This window comes from Dama dama, chromosome 15, assembly GCF_033118175.1.
Source record: "Dama dama isolate Ldn47 chromosome 15, ASM3311817v1, whole genome shotgun sequence".
NCBI lineage: Eukaryota > Metazoa > Chordata > Mammalia > Artiodactyla > Cervidae > Dama > Dama dama.
This window is the reverse complement of record NC_083695.1, coordinates 60311809-60328181: the sequence shown is the minus strand read 5'-3', so window position 1 is coordinate 60328181 and position 16373 is coordinate 60311809. Positions and strand designations below refer to the sequence as shown.

The following is a 16373-nucleotide window of genomic DNA, read 5'->3' as shown; positions in this document are numbered from 1 at the left end:
GGGGCTGAAAACGGTAACCCTGAAAAGGAGGTGAGGAAGAAGACGTCATGATTCTTAACTTCTAGAACACTTTGGCCAGAGATATGGGCTAGCAAACACCAAGGGAGCGTCAGAGAAGTTTCTCAATTCCTCCTCCTTAAAGTTTATAGCACAATCACAATTTATAAATATCCTAAAACTTGATGTATCGACATTGCTATATATTTTAAAAACTGTCTTACCAAACTGACGTGTGCTTATGTAAGGCCAGTTCTTCAGGTTATTGTTCAGGCCATCCATTTAAAACTAGAAAGACAAAAATTGAAAAACAAATGGTGGAGGGAAAAAAAGGAAACTGGAAATAGAAGCTGGTTTATTTCTTTAATTTTTAATTCTACCTAATCTATCATTCCAGTGTCTCCTACCCCCATTTATATATCAGAGGAATCTCTAGAATTTTTTAGTCACTTTTTAAAGTTACAAAAATAACTGGGATTATTTTGCCTAGGATTTAAGACTTTTCTAGTCTGACTTCAAATTTTTTTCCAACCTTAACTTTTTCTGCTTTCCTCCTGAACCCCATATTCCAATCAACTAAAATATTTCTGCCCCCATTTCAGTTTCTAATTCCTATCCTCATTTTCAGACTCCTCTCAAATGTCATCTCTTTTATGACGCCTTCTCTGATCACTGCACCATTCGATAGTGAATCATACCTTCTATTATAGCTATCTCCAGCCCACATATAACTTTAAAAAATGCTATGCCCTCCTTTTTCCCTTCAAACCATATTTGAGTGCCTACTAGGGGCAAGACCTTAGTATTGGTTACTGTGAATCAGAATACTTTGAATTAGACATAAAAACAAGTGTTCAAAAGCTTAATAGTATAATGAGTAGATTTTGAAAAATGTGTAAGTACACAAATTTATAGAGCCTGGTGAATAAAAGATTCTCAAATATTTGTCAGATTAAGAAAAATAATGACTATAATGAAGGTAAAATGTAGATTAAATATTTTGAACAATTCATATGTAGCATGAGTGATGAAAGAAAGCTTCTTGGATGAAGTGTCTCTTAAATGGGGCTTTGAAGAATGAAGGGAGTTTGGAGATTGACCAGAAGTGTAGAGATGTGAGGGAATAGACATTTTGGAGAAACATAACAGTATGAACACAGAAATGAGAAATAATGTGGTATAATGCAGAACACTTCAGATGGAACACCAATGTATGAAGGGAATAGAGGGAAATTAAATTGGGAAAAACAGTTAAGGGCTTATAGGGCAATCTTGATTGATGGCCTCAGTCCTTGGGTTTTGGTATATTTGCTCAAACTCTTTCATTCCCCACCTACTACTTCCTAAGACAATAACAATAATTTTATCTTGACTCAATCAAATCTGGTTTTGTGTACTATCTCAACCTTGGAAATCTTTAGCACTCTGATCTTCTTGATTTATTTATTTGTTCCTTGGGTCCTCAGGCTAAATTCCTGCTTTGGGCACCTCCCATCATAAGAATTTCTCCAAAGAAAGAATTCCTCCTCTAAAATGAGAGAAGTACCTCCTATTCATAAGTCCTTTTTTTTTTTTTTTTCCCTCCCTGAATCTCTGAATTTGCAAATGGGTCCAGAGTTTCATAGTGCTTAAGTCTTTGAAAGTTGTTATTCCTTTCTAGAAAGGCCTAAAAGATGCTGCAGTTGCAGTGTACAAGATGGTAACCAGGGGATGAAATAGCCAACCCCACCCCCTAAAGGACTGTATTCAGGGTTTTCCAAAGTGTGTTCTAAAGAACACTTGTCTCATCACACAGTGAGTGGTCTCTTGAGAGGATCACTGACAGAAGGTCTGCTCTTGATAATAACAGGTGTTGCTTACCGGGCAGTTTTGTAGATTTTATATCCGCTTTCTCCTTTAATTAAAGATTTAATAGCCAAGAACATTTGGGAAACATTGATATATTAAAGTTCTGAAGAGTTTTGCAATAAATAAATGTGTTTAAGATTGTTTAACCCAGCATATTATATACCTCTCTGGGGATTATACTTGTGAAGATTCTGGTGGAATTAGTATTCCGTGAAGCTCGCTCAAAGAATAGGCTTCGTCCCAGGAAAAACTTAGGTAACTTGAGCTTTTATGTGTACATTCCTCTCAAGAGTTTTAGTGAACAGCATGCCAGGGACAACATCCTTGCCCTAGCACCATGGAGCTGAAAATACACATTTATGTAGACATTGGACAAAATTGTCTGGCTGCAGAGTACGAGCGCCTGAGGCTATGAACCTAGAAGTTAAAAAATAGCTGACTATAGTGCCAGTTTCATTGTGAAATCATTTTCGAGCTTTTCTAACTGCTGGTTTTGTTAGTAGCTTTAAGAAGAGTCTATGGGTCATTTCTTAATGCATTGAGAACAGGCCATATGAGATTGGAAAGGAGAGAGATTAATCGCTCACAAATAAAAATGTATTTTGACTTTTAAAGGAAGCAGACTTTTTGACTTTTTGCGAAGTCTATTTGTGAAGTCTAACTATTTGACTATTTGCAAAGTTTGACTATTTTGACTTTGGCAAAGTCTAACTATTTGCGAAGTCTTAACTATTTGACTATTTGAGAAGTTTGACTATTTTGACTTTTGTGAAGCAGAGCTGGTGGCCAGTGGCCTGGAGGACAGGGAGCCTTGCAGGCACACGACATCACTGCAGTGGAAAGAGTGTCTATAGACTTGGGGTCAGAGAAACCTGTTTCAGTCCTGAGTTGGTTTCACACTGACAAGTTTCTTTGTCTTTAAAGGAGGGATAATTTTATAGCATAACAGTTATGGTGAGTTTAAATGTGACGGTGTGTGTAAAATGCCTAACACCATGGGGCAGTGTAGGTGCTCAAAAGTGCTAGTTTCTTCTTTCTTTCAAAAGGAAACCATCTATTATGCTTATACATTCTGAGTGATGTGGGAACATCAGAAGTGGTGACAAGCACTAGGTAATTCTGATCACTGAGTGGGTCCCCTGGTGGCATCAGAAATTTTCGCAAATTAGGCCCAAGCCCTGGGGCACCCACTGGTGAGCAGACATACTATAATTCTATGTCTCTGGAAGGTAACTTTTGGTGGAGTGAGGAGAGTGATCAGGCAGCTATAGAGGGACAGCTGCTGGACAGGTTCTTAGAGCACCACTGTCTGCCCCTCGGGAAAACCTTCATTAATTCACCATTATACTAAAGAGCTCAGAGCACTCACTAAGGCTTGGCTACTGTGCTGAGCAGTCAGGACCCACACGGAGAAGTGGTCTCAGCCTTAGAGGCCCCTGGAGTCCGATGGAGAGAAATAGCCATGTAACAGTAAGTGGAGTAAGGAGTCAAGGTGCTATGATGGAAGTATTATAGACAGCAGTTGGGTGGGGGAGCCAAACACCAAAGTGATCAGGTGTCCCTGGGGGCTTCCCTGGTGGCTCAGATGGTCAAGAATCTGCCTACAATGTGGGAGACTGGGGTTTGACCCCTAGGTCTAGAAGATCTCCTGGAGAAGGGCATGGCAACCCAGTCCAGTATTCTTGCCTAGAGAACTCCATGGACAGAGGAGCCTGGAGAGCTATAGTCCATGGGGTCTCAAAGAGTCAGACACAACTGAGTGACTAACACACATGTAGGTGTCCCTGAGGGGGTCTGGAGAACCTTTAGCGGGAAGGTGTTTCCTTGAATCTTATGAATGTTAAGTCCAGATATTAATCATATCATCTAATTGATAATGGCTCTATTATATCAAGTGTAGAGCAAGAAGGTGTACATCATCATTTTCGGGGCACAGTTTATGCATGCTCTATTTTTGTACTGGGTGCCCTTATGAAACAGTGTGCAGAGTGCAACTGAATTGTTCAGCAATAACCGAAGGTCCCAGTGGAGCCGGTGGTTTCTGCGCATCAGGCTCTGCAGCTTGGCAAAGATGGCACCAGTTTCCGTCTTGTACCTGCACTATTTCCGGATACTGGTGGTGGGCCTTGGAGCATCCTAGGACGGTGTAAGAGAATTTCCTGGGATTACTTTTGGCTCCCTGTGTAGGAAGAATCCTGGCTATTTTGCTGAGGTTCTCCGGGGCCAGCAACCCGTTGGTGCCTGAGGAATAATCTTCATTTGCTTTGAGTCCCAGTGGAGTTCTGCCTGGTGGCCCCAGACCTGGCCAGGGTACAGAAGTCATATCAAGGCCAATGGCTCTGAGCAGCTATTAAGTCCTTTCTGGCCACTTAACTGTAGAAGATACAGGGAGGGCATTTCCTTTTCCTCTCCATTGGGTGGAAAACAGTATTTGAGAATAATAGGTAGCACCCGAACTCCTCAAAGGTGGCTGAGCTGTTTGTTAGTGCATTATGTGGTGAAAATTAGGTTGAGGTGAGATACCAAATACGAAAATACTTTGAAGAGTCTCAACCACAATTATTGCCGTTATGACTCTTAGTTTTATAGTGGTCATAATAATAAAACAACCCCTTGCACCGTGGATGAGATAAAGATGCCTCAGAAACCACAGACTAGCTTATCTGTGATACTATGGGGCACTCCAGTCATTCTGTGAGGGCTGTGATGCTTAAAATAGAAGTGCTGACAGCCAGGGTGGGTTCGGGTGCATTACACTAGAGCTGAGCTGTCGCAGCTGTATGTCCGCAGACCTCGGTTTAGCTGACTCATTCTGGCTGTCAGAAGAGCTGGGATGCTGCTTACTGGGGAGAGCAGTCGTGATGGTTCTGCGCTGTTGTTTTTCTGATTCACGTCGATTAAAAGGATGATTGTAGGATTAGGGAGAGAAAAATGGAGACATTTTCCTGAAGAGCTTGAGTAGGAGTTTGAAGGGTACTGAAAAGAGGAAAAAGGAAATGGGGCTGGGTTGGGGGGATGCTGAACTATAAGCTTTATGGGTAATTTGTGGGAAAGAGAACAAATGGCCTGAAAGAGGGGTTTGGTCAGGTAATTTCCTAAACTGACCACCAGATTGCACTGTTGCCTCTGAACAGTTTGGTTGCTCTTTGGAGCTGCCTTGAGCCCAGCAAATGAAAAGGAAGGCACCACACAGTAGAACCCTTCAAGTGGTAGGTATTTGTAACCTAAGGAGAGGACCAGAGCAGGTATAGGATGAGATGTGCAAAGTGAGCTCAAGATAACATTATTTATTGGTAGTGTGTGCTTAGTAGCACAGTCGTGTCTTGACTTTTTGCGACCCCCATGGACTGTAGCCCACCAAGGTCATGTCTAAATTCTAAATAGTGATCTGAACTGAGAGAGTTCCAGAGCTATAGGGAGATTTTGTCATATTCAGAAACTTGAAGCCCTAAGACTTGTATTTAAAACTGTTCTTGCTAAAACTGTTCTTATCCTGTTATTAAAGATACAATAAAAATGCATTTTTTATTTAACTTAGTGGCTTTTGCAAATTTTCAATGACATTTTCTTTTTAGGAAATAATGTTATAGCACCCTATCAAAATAAACGACCTGCATTATATTTCTTAATTTTTTCCCCCTAGAACTTAGCCTAACCTTATCCCTATTAATGACTCTGTTTTAAATAAAATGAAATTTAAGCTATTAGGTTGGTACAAACATAACTGTGCTTGCAGACTGTGAATTTTAAATAATTATAACTAGGTTTAAGCACATCTTTATTAATCAAAACAGGAGCCATTACAGTCAACACATTTTTGCCAATGAGAAATAAATTTGCTTATTTCTACAGAAGAAAAATCCATGCTTTGGGATTCAGTGAACTCTTGGAAAGCATTTTCTGCCTCCTGCTGGTTGTAGAGACATTTTCCCTGCAAAAAGTTGCCAAGTTGTTTGAAGAAGTGGTAGTCGATTGGTGAGAGGCCAGGTGAATATAGTGCAGGAGGCAAAACTTCGTAGCCCAATTCATTCAACCTCTGAAGTGTTGTCTGTGTGACGTGCATTCAGGCATTGTTGTGGAAAAGAATTGGGCCCTTTCTATTGACTAGTGCTGGCTGCAGGCATTGCAGTTTTCAGTCCATCTCGTCAACTGCTGAGCATACTTTTCAGATGTAATGGTTTTGCCAGGCTTCACAAAGCTGTAGTGGATCAGACCAACAGCAGACCACCAAACAGTGACCATGACCTTTTTTGGTGTAAGTTTGGCTTTGGGAAGTGCTTTGGAGCTCCTTCTCTGTCCACCCACTGAGCTGGTCGTCAGCATCTGTCATATAAAATCCACTTTTCATCACACATTACAGTTCAATCAAGAAATGGTTCGTTGTTGTTGCATAGAATAGAAGAAGATGAAACTTCAAAAACGACAATTTTTTTGATTTCCGGTCAGCTCATGAGATACCCACTAAAAGAGCCTTTTCACTTTTCCAATTTGCTTCAAATACTGAATGACCATAGAATGGTCAACATTAAGTTCTTCGGCAACTTCTCGTATAATTGTAAGAGGATCAGCTTCAATGATGGCTCTCAGTTGGTCGTTGTTAACTTCTGATGGCCAGCCACTGCGCGCCTCATCTTCAAGGCTCTCATCTCCTTTGCAAAATTTCTTGAATCACCACTACACTGTACGTTCGTTAGCAGTTCCCTGAGACAAATGCATTGTTCATTTTGCAAGTTGTCTCTGCTGCTTTACGACCCATTGTGAACTCAGTACTAACTGTTGCTGTTAATATTAAATTGTTTTAGATTTCTTGAAAGCTGTTGAAGTCACTTTATGGTATAAATTCGTATATTTATGCTGTCAATCTTTATGTTTGGTTTTTGCCTTTATCCTTAAAAAGATTTTGCCTTTGGAGATAAGCATTTATACAAAGCCAATTATCAAATCAGAAGATAAAAGTTTAGAAGACCAATAATTCAGCTAGAAGGTTTATGGTCCTCACCATAACTTCCATCGGAATACATGCTTAAAAAAGGAACTGAAACTAAGGGAAAACCATTTTTGTATTAATATTTTCTCTCATAAGTGCTTATGAAACAAAACATTCCTTTGTGAACTGTGTGATAACTAAACCTTTCTAACCAGAGATCACAGACTGGAGCCTACAGAAATGATCTGGCCTGCAGTTAATTTTGTCTAGCCTGTACAAGTGACTTTCACATTTGAATGAGTTCCCAACATTCAGAAATCTTGGAGTTTCACATAAAAATCTGAATTTCTAGCTATTTTTGAGAAATGGAAAAGTCTGACAACACATTCGCAAATGATAAATACTAGCTGAGAGAAGTGTCTGCTTCCTTTAAAAGGAGTGGTTTAACATGGCTGTATTTAAAATAGATAACCAACAAGGGCCTATTCTATAGCACAGGGAACTCAGCTCAATATTCTATAACAACCTAAATGGGAAAAGAATTTGAAAAAGGATACACGCATATATGTGTAGTTGAATCACTTTGCTGTATAGCTGAAACTAACACAACATTGTTCATCAAGTATAATATAAAACGAAATAAAAGGAGTGGTTTACTCCATAGTGTCACTGCCTGCCTACTAACTGTTGTCCTGGTAACCTGACATGTTTACGCTACCTGTCTGGCCCTACAGACGTTCCGTGCTGTGTGGTTGTGGCGTGGGCAAAGGGCTCGTGGGTGCTGTCTGCCAGATAGCCTCTTTCTGGAGTCACCTTTGTAACCAGATGTGATCAGGTTTCTTCAGGAAGTGGTACTGGAACCATGTCAATTTCATTTAAAGTAATCGTCACCATTCTGGTGACAGCCTTATCTTTTCCTTAGGATGTTAGGGCTTTTACTGCCCAGCGTGTAGCCTATTTGACAACATAGTAGAAGAATTGTTTTACAAAGACATATATACACACACAGAGTAGTCACTGTGGATGTAAAAGTTGTTTTGCCAGGGGAAGTTTGTGTTGAATTAAGATAGAGGTCTAATTTCAACATTTCTCAAAAATAATTATTAAAGAAATAAAGATAACAAAAAGTTCTTTTATTTATATTGTATTCCTTTCTACAAAATATTTGAGTCAGCTTACAAAGTATGGGACTAAAAGAGTAGAGAATCCTATGTGTTTGTGTGTGTGTGTGTATGTGTATGTGTGTGTGTGTGTGTGTGCGTGCGTGCGTGCATGTGTGCGTGTCTTGGGACCAAAGAATTTATTCAAAGAGTAAGTCAGAAAGATAGAACATGAATATTAGACCCTGAGGTCTGAGAATAAACCTTAGAAGATGGAGAACATTCCTGAGTAAGAATGGTCTTATATTTCAGAAAGAAACTGGAGTGTGAATGAAACTTCTCAGTGCAAACAGTACCACAATATTTCTTGCTTAGCACGTAGAGTGTGCTGATGTTGGCCCGTGTTGACATTTCTCTGAATCCGCGGTGGCGTGAGCTTTGAGGAGCTGTTTTGTGATGGCAGCTGGGAAATGTGGGTTTTGTGAATATGGTTAATCATTACTGTCTCCCTAGTCTTCTTCCTGTATTTTTCCCAAGACTAGGGTAAGGGAATGGGTTGTGTGTGATGTAATAAAGGGGTGGGGAGGGTGTTAGAGGGAAGAAGAGGCAGCAGTGAAGCATCTCAGCAGGCGGATTTGAGATCTTCTGTGGAGTTCTTTGAAGTAACAGCAACCTCCAGCTATTGTGTGAGGCTTTATTTTCTGTACTTCTGATTAAATGAAACCAGAACACTACGGATATTACACACGAATTGTTTTTATTTGTGAGCCATATGATTGAATTCAATTATCATAAAGTAAATAGAATTACCAGATCCTGAAGCTACCTTAACTACCTTACTAGGGATGAGACTAGAAGAAAAAAGGGCTCTGTACAGAAAAAGATTTGCCTTGTCTTTTGTGTGTTGACATTAGAATCCTTTTTTTTGGTGTCAGGAGATTGTGTTTTTAATTAAACATTAATAAGGAGCCCTCATGAAGGCATTTGAAAATGATCTTTTATGGTATTGGTGAATCTGTCTTTGTGGTAAATATCAAGGGATTGATAATTTAGTCAAACAGACTAGATTTTACAAGGAAAGAACTGGATTTTCTTTTCCCCCATGTGGAGATTTTATGGTTTCCAGTAACTGGTAAAGGCAACTGTGTCATAAAAGCTCCAAAAGTTGTGTAGGGGGTAAATTTTGTAACAGTCATAATGAATGTGTAGCCTGTTTCTAATGAGCAATGCCAGTCTTGGAGTTGATTCAAGGTGTTTTGAAAGTGTCATTGGCAGATTTATCTTTCAAATAGAAGAACTACTGGATATAAGGCAAGCCACATAAAAAATTGTCATATATATTTCCTTGCATTAAGTGTTGGTGGTTGAGCAATGGGAAAAGTGAAAAATTTTGTTGATACTAAGGAAATTAAAGTTTAGCTGTTTTGTTTCCTATCCTAATCAATGAGGTGAAAGGAGAGGCATGTTCCTTAAAAACCACTGCTTGTTTCTTCGCCCTTAGAGCTGGCCTGCTTGAACACATGGCCAGCTGAGCGCATGGCCAGGTGGTTTTCAGTCCGTGCTGAAACTGGCCTTTCTGTGTGAGTGGGTTTTTTGGTGGTGGTTTTGTTTTAAGCTATTCTGTGATAGTTCAGTTATGGATTGAAAGGAATATGTTTTAAGGTTACGATTCTGGTGAAATATTTTATACGATAAGGAGAGCATAGTATAAACTATGGACAGGGAGTCAGTCCCAGTGAAGAGACATTACCAAATAGAAAGAAATATGTCATAGAGATTTCTTTTCCTTCTCTTTGAAAATTTACTTGCATTTCTAGACTTAACTTTATTTTACTGAATTTATTTAGGAAAATCAGATCAACCAAAAGTAGATAAGTCTGTGCCCTTCAGTATTTGATATTGCTGGTAATTGTGTGCTAACTTGTTAAACTGTGTTAAATCATATTGCTGAAAGATAAATGTTTTCATTTTAAGGGGTGATAATTTAAAAGCCAGACATATAGATAATTTTTAGAAAATATTCTAAAAGTTCCTATTCCCTCTTTAGGTGAGCTCTTAAAAAGCTAAGTGCTATAATGTGACAGGTTATGAACAGTTAAACGTGTTAAAATGGGTCTTATTCAAAACCCAGACTCTTATCTATAAAAGACTACCCTTTTTTAAAACCACAGGTGGTTTCTGAAGGTTTCATAGCATATGTCTAGAGATTACATTAACTAATAACTGGATTTTGTTTGGGTTGTGTATCTTGTACAATGCACAAATCAGTGGGTTTATCTTTAGTCACCTTATTCTCATTTGGGGTTAATGGAAATGAAGTAAGGACCAAGTAAACGACTTTTTTTCAGGTGCAAATTCGACCATGGAACCTAAGTGACAGTGACTTTGTAATGGATGGTTCACAGCCTTTGGACCCCAGAAAAACTATCTTTGTTGGGGGAGTTCCACGACCCCTTCGAGCTGGTGAGTGGAAATAGTAACACCACAACAACAAAACCAACAACAACAATCCCCAGTGTGTTTAGTCTTCAGTATTTTCTAGGCTTCTGGTCAGCCGTACACAGTCTCCAAAAAGAAGGCCATCATATCAGTTCCACTGAGCTGACCCTTAAATGTTTTCTGCCAAGATGTTGTATTTTCTTTTGCTGCAAGAGTGAATTTCATTAAACTGTTATTTCAGAGGGTTGGATTCTAATTAGTGATTCCCTGTTCAACCAATTATTTAAAAAATAATAGCAGTGCATTTGGCAGTGTGCATTGTTAGCCAGTTAGTATTGTTATATATAACAGAAAAAGAAGTAACCCCATCAGAAATCTGTCCAGGGCCAAACCACTGCTGGAAATTGTGTTACTGGAAATCAGACTGAACTCTTCCCAAGCAAAACAGATTCCTGTTTTTTTCTTATGTACTTTGAAAAGTGAGTTATGTATTTGAGCATCTTTATTTTGACTTCATGAAAGCGCCCCTGTTTTTTATTTTTTAAGTTCCTTTCCAATGATTAAATAATTGTGCCTGCTGGAATTGGGCAGAATCCTAATCGACTGAGGCACCAAAGACAAATTAATCGCTTGTTAGATCAGTGTGATTGCCTGTGGAATATAGTAAAATTATTTGTAAGAACAAAGTTTGTAAAGTGCTTTAAAATAGCTGAGTTCATTTTTTGAAACTAAGATGAAAAAATAAGGTAACCATTGCCACTGTAGTAGCAAAGGGCAGTGTTATCTCATGTTAGTGTAAACAAGTAGACTTAATTCTACTTAAAAAGTAAAAGAAAAAGCAGAGGTCATTAAATCAAGCTGTGAAACAGAATTATGAAATGTCCCTACAGCTCTGTGCCTTTGGTGACTTCTTAATTCTGAATGTTCCTCACCTTTTCTAATGCATTTATTTAAATCTCAACTCCAACCTCCTGTTAAAAGTTTAGGTCTCTGTAAAGATGTATTCATAATTCCATTTTGAAAGACCTTAAAACAAATTAATTATGACTGGAGTTTATAATTTTATGGTATTTCAGAAAGTCAGGTGTCTTGGGTCTTTTTCTCATCCTAGTGGCAAACTTGCCCAAAGAAAGCAAGCAGAGCAGCAGAGATGCTTTCCCCTTTATCTGCCATCAGAGAATAAAGTCTAAGCAGGGCCAGCTCAAACGTGAACAGCATTATGAGATGAGGGCCAATGCAGCCCTTTGTTTCTAAAGAGCTTGTGCTTTTTAAAAAAAAAAAAGTGTGAGTAGGGGCACTGTGTAATATTCCTGGCTTTTTTTAGCTGGTGATATGCTTAGGAGTGGAAAGAGAAAAATCCCCTTTCATAGTCTTTAAATTGCAAATATATTATAAAAAAAAAAAAATGGACATTCCTTGCTAGTATCCTGTTCTTTTTTGGAACTAAAGACAAACACAAAGTAGTTTTAATATCTTAGCCCTTTCCCTTTTTTCTTAGATGGGAATCTGAAAAAAAAGTTTTCTGAAAGAAGAGTTCCTGCAGTTGTAAAAATAACAAAACTGACTTTAATCTCATGTCTGTTTTAAGACACAGTAGTTTATAACTAAATTGCTTTTTTAAAGATTATTCATCCTTTATTCTTTCTGTTTAAATTATTTGAAAGGATAGATATGGACCTCTATTTGTGATCATCTGTTTTTCACCGTTCTGTGATCACACTGACAGCACAGCAGGAAACCCAAGATGCTGAGTTGTATTCTTTCTTTAACATTCTGTGTCTGTAAGATGATACATGTTCTAGGGTTAAACAGGAATTATATTTAGTTATCTAGTCAGAAATTGGATTTTGTGTTCCCTGCCTAGATAATGCATGTTTTATAAATCTCAAAGTTCATTTTTTAAAAAGTAAACTAATTTGTTTTGTTTTAAAATTTTGTTTTTGCCATTGTTGGATATTAATCTGTAGTCACTTAGTCTAATGAAGGTTCCCCCATGCCAGCACCTCCTATAAATGTAGCTAGTTTCTAGAAGGCTAAACAAATCTACATTAGCATCCTGGAATTTTACTCTATCCAAGACTTCCAGATTGGAGGCCAAGCAGTCTGGATGAAAAGAGTTAACATCGTTAGCTTTTATCCCTGTGCATAGAATTGAATTTCTTTGGAACACACTGAGCTTTGTGAACCGGTGTGTGTCTTGGAATAGAAGACTGTTTTTAAAAGAATTCAGTTTGACTTTGCTAGACAATCTTATATTGAATACAGTGCAGTTCACTTGAACAGTAAACATGTAATGAGCACGCACTGTGTTACTGGCTCTGAGAAAGTGCACGTCATACCACCCTGAATGGACATCCCACTCTTGTTGAACCGGTCATCACGTATAAAGTCAAAGATTTAAGAAATGTGCTAATAGAATACTAACCCAATTAATTGAATACTAAATTATTTTCCTTAACATAATAATTCTCAAATTTTTGTTTTTAAATATGTGAGGGCGTTTTTTTCCAGGAGTATTGTGGTTTGAATTCTGGAAAGTCTTAGAACTATTTTAGGCCTATATAGAAGATGATCCTAAACTAGATACTAGTGCTGGTACTCAACAAGTGAGATTTTGTGTGTCCAGATTGATTTTCACCTTATCCTGGGCCAGAAATGGTCCTTCAGTACATTACAGTGAATAAAACATCATCACTCAAGAATTATCCTTTTGGATCTCATAAAGTTTTTTGTCTTTGATATTTTCCCATTGTAAGACAGGGACCATTATCTCTAATAAATGATAATACAGTCCTTATCCCACTAAACAGAAATGCACAAACACTTCTGAAGATACAAGGCAACCTGTTTTAAGTGGATTGTCTTGACTGAGTTTAGGTTGTTCCTTCTGATCTTTTGACAGGCGTGACTTTTAAAAATTCAGGTTGGTAAAAAAAATCTGGGGCCTAGAAAAATTAGCCTGAAAGTAGGAGAATATCGATGGAAAATCTCGATGAGTTTACCCAAAGTTGGATTGCCTGATTGTTGCCTTTTCTAGGTCAAGTAATTTCTACTGTCTCTTGTCTCTCCCTTCCATCACTCCTGTCAGTGACAATGGCAGGCCAAGGATGGTTTGCCTGAAGTCTCCTGCTGTTTCCAGATCTTGCTTTCCTTCCATTTCCTCTCTCTCTCCACCCCCACACTAGGAAAGGCTGTGGGTAGACTCGTCATGCCACCGTGTGGCTAAAGTGTACATATTCTTCAGAGAGTCAGTACGAGGAAAGCGCTGGTCCATCTCTCTTGTCTATCTCTTCTCCTGCTACCACCTGAACATGTAAGAGCATATTGCCACTCTTCATTCAGGTGTTGTAAGCAACATGTCTTCCTAAATCTCAGTGCAGAAATCTCCCTGTTGCATATCCCTATGGCATGAGAACCTTTCCTGACTGCATGTCTTTGCTCTGAGAGCAAGTAAGTGCCAGGCTTGGGAGTTTTGAGGAGAGACCACCAGGAAAGAGTGGAAAAGGAGTGTACTCTCCCCTGGTTTGTAATCATGAGTATCTTCTGACTGGAGCTTCTGAACCTAGACATCTCATTTGGGGGCTGCCTCAGTAATCCAACTTTGGGAGCCATGCATTTCCAACTTTGATCAGGCTTGAAAAACCCTCAGTCTTCCTTTCTAGTTAGAGGCATCTGTGAGCTGTTCCTCCACTTTTTGACTTCCTCCTGACAGTTTATCTGACCAGGTCCTGCGGAAAAGATCAGTCTTGAGTTCCTGGAGCCTGCCAATTGCGTGTCATCTTTGAATCTTTCACCTTCTTAGCTGTTGTTCTGATGAGTCTCTCTTGTTTGTTTTCCCTAATATTCTGCTGTGGATCCTGGTATTTTCTTCTCCTCATTCTGCCCTCCCTCCCCCCCACCCACCCCAACTGTTGTGAGGATGGCTTTTCTATGGAAATTCTAGTGGAAAAATTTTTTTGAGGTAAATATTCACTAATGTATGGCATACATCTAGAGAATATGATGAATTTTTCTAAGAGCATTTAGTCCACACATTCTGTGCAAACATTCTGGTAGGCCACACATATTAGGAATCACATCCTGATTTGTGATTTAGGAAAGGGGAATATTATAACTATATCCTTTTTGTTCAGTGAAGTGGTAGCAGACAGAAATCTTCTTATGTCAAATTGGTCAGCACTAGAAGCTTTTTCTTTCACCCAATCCCAAGTTCAGAATGAGTTGTCTCAGATAAACTCCAGAATTAGCATACTGACTTAATTCACTGCACTGCCCTTAAGATTAAGGATTTTCTAGTGTTAATTGGTGGTTGTGAGCTCCCTCCTCTAGGAAAGCACACCCTCACCCACAGCTGATGTCAAAGGTTGCCATATCAGTGGCAGTTTGAGTAACATTAACTTAAAGCTAAAGTAAGACTGGGATGAACTGGTGCTTATAGAGCAGAAACCAGGCCAAGTTAATGTTAAGCAAAGATTTATGAGTTAAGCAAATGTTAAAGAAAAACAACCCCTGGACAAAATGAAACATTTGAGCGCCACTCTGTGCCCAACAGTATGCCCAGAGTTCTCATGTATGTTTAATCCTCATGAAAACTTTGTGAGGTTGTAAGTGGTAGACTTTTCATCATAGAGATAAGGAAGCAGAGTTCAAAGGGGGTGATTAGTCAAGACCACAACAATTTAAAATGCTAAGGCTCAAACTCCTATCTCCAGACTTCAAGTCAGGGACTCTTTACACAGAGGGAAGCTGCTTTATCAGGCTGAGATCTGAGATTCTGTCTCCATAACGGTAATAACAGTCAGCCTGGTACCAGCTCAATTTAATCAACTTAAATACTCTTATCGCTCAGACTTAGTTGGTTGTTCATACCATTTATTGAAAATATTCATAACTTCCCAACATCTCATGCAGAGTGGAAGCTTATGAGCATTTCCTCTACTGAAGATATTTGAACCACTTTTGTGATCCAACTTGGCAATTGTAAACTCAGAAAGTCCACCTTCAAGTTGAATTTTCCTTTCTTTCAGAAGTGCAGGCCTCTTTGTCACCCTGAGGTGCCTTATGCCTCTTTCCTGTCTGCTTTGTTATTTGCAAAGAGGAGAAATGGAGCTTCTGGATTCATGATTTAAAATCTGAAAAGATGAATGTGTTAGTATTTCCCTCAGGAAACCTCATTCCTGCTCTGTCCCGTTTGGCTCTCACAGTATCTTGGACTTCTACATTGCCTTAGGCTAACTTTGAAATCTAATTAAACCGTAGGAACAGGACCCCGGGGTGGGGCAGGATGGGAGAGTAATCATGATTTTCTTTCTGTTGAGCTGATCCCTTTCAGATCTTTATGAAGAATTGGGAGCAAAACAAGGAGCCATAGGTGGGGTTCAGATTCACCTCCAGGGCATGGTCACCACAACCCAGAGGAATTCACGGACATACTATATGCTACGACAACTGCAGTATTTTTGTTTCCCTCTCTAGTCTGGGACACAGGAAAGCTCATCACAAGAGCCAGTGTGTAGGTTAGACTTGTAGTAGTGTACTGTTCTCATGCAACAGTTGTTTATGAGCTGATTTGAGTTACCATAAAAGCATAGAACATCTTAACCAAAGTACAGAATGCCCTTGGTTATGGCTATCAGAACTCCTAATTTCCCACCCCTGTGGTGACCAGACAGACCCTGTTAACACTGTCTGGATGGGAAAGAAAAAATAGAAGTGGTTTGGAGACATCTGACTTCCTCACAGACTCTGTCTGTGCCTGCTGTCACCTCTATCTGTCTGAATTTCAGCCTCTGGTACCCTCATCTTCCTCAGGTTAAATGTTAAGAACGTGCTCCTAGGAGATAACGCTGTCCATGTCGGCTACCGAGGATGGTTTCACATGAGGAATCACTGTCATACATTTAATAGGTGGTTTGACTACATTTTCCGGATAAGATATATCCTTGATCAAGGACTCACATTTCAAGAGCAGGATGGAGTTCATAATGTATAGACAGATAGATGAAGGTTTTAGTTGACTTTTACCAGATCCTTACTGCTTTTCTTCTGTTTTTCTCTCTTCC

The 16373-nt window shown here is 39.1% G+C and overlaps 1 protein-coding gene across 6 annotated transcripts in view; it reads left to right on the top strand.

Moving 5' to 3' along the window:
• CPEB3 (cytoplasmic polyadenylation element binding protein 3) overlaps window positions 1-16373 on the top strand; it is a 193087-nt gene that overhangs the window by 144867 nt on the left and 31847 nt on the right. For all 6 annotated transcript variants that reach the window (XM_061162183.1, XM_061162184.1, XM_061162178.1 and 3 more), the window contains exon 8: window positions 10221-10335. In XM_061162183.1, the coding sequence (XP_061018166.1) occupies window positions 10221-10335 (115 nt within the window). The remainder of the gene's footprint in view (window positions 1-10220; window positions 10336-16373) is intronic.